The sequence below is a fragment of the Rutidosis leptorrhynchoides genome, chromosome 6 (assembly GCF_046630445.1).
Source record: "Rutidosis leptorrhynchoides isolate AG116_Rl617_1_P2 chromosome 6, CSIRO_AGI_Rlap_v1, whole genome shotgun sequence".
NCBI classification, from domain to species: domain Eukaryota; kingdom Viridiplantae; phylum Streptophyta; class Magnoliopsida; order Asterales; family Asteraceae; genus Rutidosis; species Rutidosis leptorrhynchoides.
The window spans coordinates 152370655-152375142 of record NC_092338.1 but is presented as its reverse complement, the minus strand read 5'-3'; the positions used below and the strand labels follow the sequence as shown (position 1 = coordinate 152375142).

General features: G+C 36.0%; 1 protein-coding gene across 1 annotated transcript; it reads right to left on the bottom strand.

Annotated features, from left to right (window-relative positions):
- Positions 1 to 1296: 1296 nt before the first annotated feature.
- On the bottom strand, positions 1297 to 3816 carry LOC139853231 (putative indole-3-acetic acid-amido synthetase GH3.9). The gene is made up of 4 exons (XM_071842608.1): positions 3521 to 3816; positions 3314 to 3415; positions 2403 to 3217; positions 1297 to 2041 (listed from the first exon to the last, which is right to left on the bottom strand). The coding sequence occupies exons 1-4, from the start codon at positions 3814 to 3816 to the stop codon at positions 1458 to 1460; spliced, it is 1797 nt and encodes a 598-aa protein (XP_071698709.1). The 3' UTR covers positions 1297 to 1457.
- Positions 3817 to 4488: the final 672 nt, after the last annotated feature.

Genomic DNA, 4488 nt, shown 5'->3' with positions numbered 1-4488 from the left:
TTGTAGCGGATGCTTTAGTACTTCGAGTTTTTATATCATGTCCGATGGATGTCCCGGAATGATGGGGATATTCTTATATGCATCTTGTTAATGTCGGTTGCCAGGTGTTCACCATATGAATGAATTTTATCTCTATGTATGGGATGTATATTGAAATATGAAATCTTGTGGTCTATTATTATGATTTGATAATATATAGGTTAAACCTATAACTCACTAACATTTTTGTTGACGTTTTAAGCATGTTTATTCTCAGGTGATTATTAAGAGCTTCCGTTGTTGCATACTAAAATAAGGACAAGATTTGGAGTCCATGCTTGTATGATATTATGTAAAAACTGCATTCAAGAAACTTATTTTTGATGTAATATATTCTTATTGTAAACCATTATGTAATGGTCGTGTGTAAACGGTATATTTTAGATTATCATTATTTGATAATCTACGTAATGCTTTTTAAACCTTTATCGATAAAATAAAGGTTATGATTGTTTTAAAAATGAATGCAGTCTTTGAAAAACATCTCATATAGAGGTCAAAAGCTCGCGACGAAATCAATTAATATGGAACGTTTATAATCAATATGAACGGGACATTTCAAAACGAGTTAGAATCGCGATACAACGAAGAGTCCAAAGTCGAATCGCGAGTTCCACGACCATTTGTTCTTCGCGTTCGCGAGATGTACATCGAACATTCTTTCACGACGCGACAAAAAGTTTGCACCTTGTAGACGCGAGGTTTGCTTCCAGTTCGCGTGACCTGCAACAACACTAACTTCGACTTTTGTTTGATTGGTTAACTTGATTCGTATTCCAACAATGATCTCTACATCATCACGTATATATATGTATATGTACATATTATAATATACAACAACAACACCCGATTAATCTCACATATGTGACATATGAGGAGGTTTGATATATGATGAATACATAATAAATAAATATCATAATAAGATCAAGATGAAAGTAAATATGTAATTCAAATATATATGGGATAACGATCACCATCGATTTTCTAAATCACTTCGGGTCAGCGGGGCCTTCAAGCATCCGAAATACGCCGGGCTTGTAAATGACATGTGATAACGAGTTGACTTATAGTGTATATGATCATGATCATTATCATAGTTGCTTGGCTCATCAGATAAATAGATAAGTTTTTCAGTCAGGCTACTCTTAGAAGTGGAGTATTATATATCATAGCAGTAACAGGTGATACTAGATTGTTATTTCGAGTAAAACTTAACAAGGATCATACATAATAAAACTTATAATAATGTTATTCTTCGTCAATGATAGGAGTAAAACACATTAAAAGATCGTTACCTAGTTAGATCACATCAAAGGTAAGTTATTAGCTTAGACAAAACTGGGCAAAATTTCACAACTTACCCATCCCATTCCCCTACCTAAATGGAGAATATGTTATTACTTATAAAATAGTTACGTCTATAAAGCGATCCACGTGGGGTCTCGGGGACTAAAGAAACACGCCTTCACATTAGCGTTAAGCAGATTCAATGCAGCATCAGACTTAATGCACCTTGGAGTTTTATACTGATTAATGGAAGCACCCTGTTTAATAAACAAGTCCATTAACGATTCAAATGTGCCCGGCTTAACGACCCGTATCTCAAGTGGTCCAATTGACTTGTCTTTAGTGCGAAGTCGCCTGTATATATAATCAAGATCTTCTTCAATTGCAATACAGCAATCTTCAAGCACTTTAGGGCTAAGTGCAGAGGTGACCTTGTCTAGAATTGAGGGTGTGCAATATTTGATCTCCCAGTAGATGACGTAGTGACCTGGCACGGATGACGTGTCAGCGTAGCTGGTGTATTCTACAAGTAGAGCGTTGTAAGGATCTAATAGTCTTTTTGCTGCCATGATGCTTTTGTGCAGATCTTCTTCGTTAGTTTTGTCACTGTCGATGCTTAGAATCACATTTCTTCTGCAGATGAACCGAAATTGTGGGGCCCGGTTGTGAAATCCAGTTACTTGGAGCACATCTCCAATGCGATATCGGTTTAGTCCTGCATTAACCAAACACAACTTTTTTAGAAACTTCATCTTGTTCAGGGGCGGTTTTATGTAGGGGCAAGGGGGGCGCCCGCCCCAGTGGATCTGCATTAGCAAAAAAAAAGTTGTTTTTACCAGAAACTTTCAGTAACAAGATTCTTGTTATTGAAAGTTTGTGGTATAAGCAATTTTTGTTGCTAATGTAGATAAGGTGTTTGATGATATGACTGACTGAGTCTGAGTTGTATAATATATATGCCTTACAGATAAGGTGTTTGATGAGATCTATGTGTTTTGATTTATTTTTTATTTTTTATTTTTAAAGTTGAATCTATGCTATTCATTTTTAATTAATATTAAAATTGAGAAACTTGCCTGAAAATGTTGTGACCACCAATTCATAGTAGCAACCAAGTTTGACATTCACCAGCTTAACAAGCTTATCGAGCGAGATCTCTTCGTCATCATTACCATACGTCTCGTTATCACCCAATGGTATGAATTCATAGTAGCACATGTTCGGTAAGAGTGTAAACGCAACATTTGCAGGATCACAAAATGGGTTTATATTGACCCCAAAATAACATTCAGATGATGCATACATTGTGCACACTAATGGTAACTTACCCCTACTATAGTACTCAAGAGCCGGTATATATTGGGACATCGACCCGGTAACCACCGCCTCGATATACTTAGCCTTAGGCCATAAGTCACACACTATTCCTTTCCATGATCGACGGCTACAAATGTTCTCGATCTCGTCTGCTAGACGAGGGTCAGCCAGTTTGAGCATGGCGGACATGGCTAACCGGCAACCAGAATCAGTAACCATAGGGTTCAGTTGGCCCGTGCGGATATCGTTGCATAAACTAACCCAATTCCGTTCAAGGAACGAGATTGCACGTAGCAAAGCGGATGCGAATACGGCTCCTAGTCGCATGACTTGTTGGCGGTGGATTAGTCCTGCTAACAGCTGACAATACATGCTTTGGTTGCTGTCTTCACACAAAATGGTTTCGTCTGGGCTCGTTTGATCGTTGTATAGGCCACGTGATCTCGCCTTGAAATGCTTACTTTTGTAGTAGCTCGTGAGCACCGTTCGTGTTGGTAAACCGCACGGAGTAGACATCTCGGCTTTCACAAAATATAGAAACATCGCCTTACCTTCATCAAGACCCGTAACATACCTGTCACCGAAATGGATGGCGGGCACATTATCAATAAATCATGAATATAAAAGAAATATAATAATAAACTGTTGATTAGTGGTTCGGTTATTTAACTGATTTATGATTGGCATGATCAAGTTATAGACAAAAGTTCGACGGTCAAGATCTTCTGCAATTGATGGCATTATCTTAGGCTTTCCACCCGACGTCCCCGAGCTGCAAAAAAAAAAAAAAAAAAAAAAAAAAATAGTTATGGTTTAGCCATTAAACTAAATGTGCGTGCTAAAATGTTATAAAAAGTGGTTAACCGTTAAAAATTACCTGCTTAGCATCTCTGTTATGGGGTGACCAGAGATCACAGATGAGTCTTCACCATTAGCTATCCTCTGGATATAAGGATAGATCTCTTTATATGTGATGACTGGTACCTTCTGCTTGAACTCTTGTACATCGTTCGTTGACAATTCTTTCATGTACTGTTGAAGGTATTCGGTTTTTTTGTTCCTTGTTAAGATTGCTTTCAGCAATTCTTCTTGCACTTTATCAGCTTCTGTTGTTAGCTTTTGAAGCTCTTTCAAAGCCTCTTCTCCTTTGTATTCAAGTTTCTTTCCATCCATTAGTAGTCAACAAATTTGGTTGTCAATTTGGGTTAAGGCAATAGGATAATAAATAGTTAAAGATATACTTGTAAGTGGTAATGAGATGTGTTGCTTAATGGACCATTTGGTGTATTTATAGTTGTTTTGGCTATGCTTATAATTTTACATGTGTTGTAATTAGTACGGACTGTCAACTAGATCTAATAGGCTCTACTAGAAAGTACTTAAGATTCTCTTCTAATTATATGTCGACAATCTTTCTTACTGATTTTGATATTTGTAGTATCAAATTTGAATATTATATTATATTTATATTTTATATAAATATAAATATTATTAATATTAATGCTCATTTACATAATTCCCACTTGTAGTAGTTATTTTGACATGTAATGGTGACACAAACACAATGTTTCAGCATGTTTGGTAGTATTTCCAACATAGATTAGTAAAAAGGTCAGAAAAAAACAAAAGAAAATGTTTTAATTACCAATACGCCTAATTAATTTGATAGTTATTTGTTTCGGTTACATAAGAAACAAATCATGCATATAGAAAATTAGAACATGAGAAGTTTAATTCAGACACCAACACTGCTGAAAATAGCTTCTAAAGTGTCTGTTTTCCTTGATTGCGTAAGCACTAAGATGTACATTACATCATGATATGTTCTATTAATGTTAATTAATT

Bases quoted from the DNA above. Each gene is read 5' to 3' on its own strand.
- LOC139853231 (XM_071842608.1), bottom strand. From the start codon at position 3,816: ATGGATGGAAAGAAACTTGAATACAAAGGAGAAGAGGCTTTGAAAGAG. The intron at 3,218-3,313 runs GTTAAATAACCG...TTTCGGTGACAG, and splicing joins ATCATGCCAATCATAAATCA to GTATGTTACGGGTCTTGATG. The intron at 2,042-2,402 runs GCAAGTTTCTCA...TGGTTAATGCAG, and splicing joins GGTGGTCACAACATTTTCAG to GACTAAACCGATATCGCATT.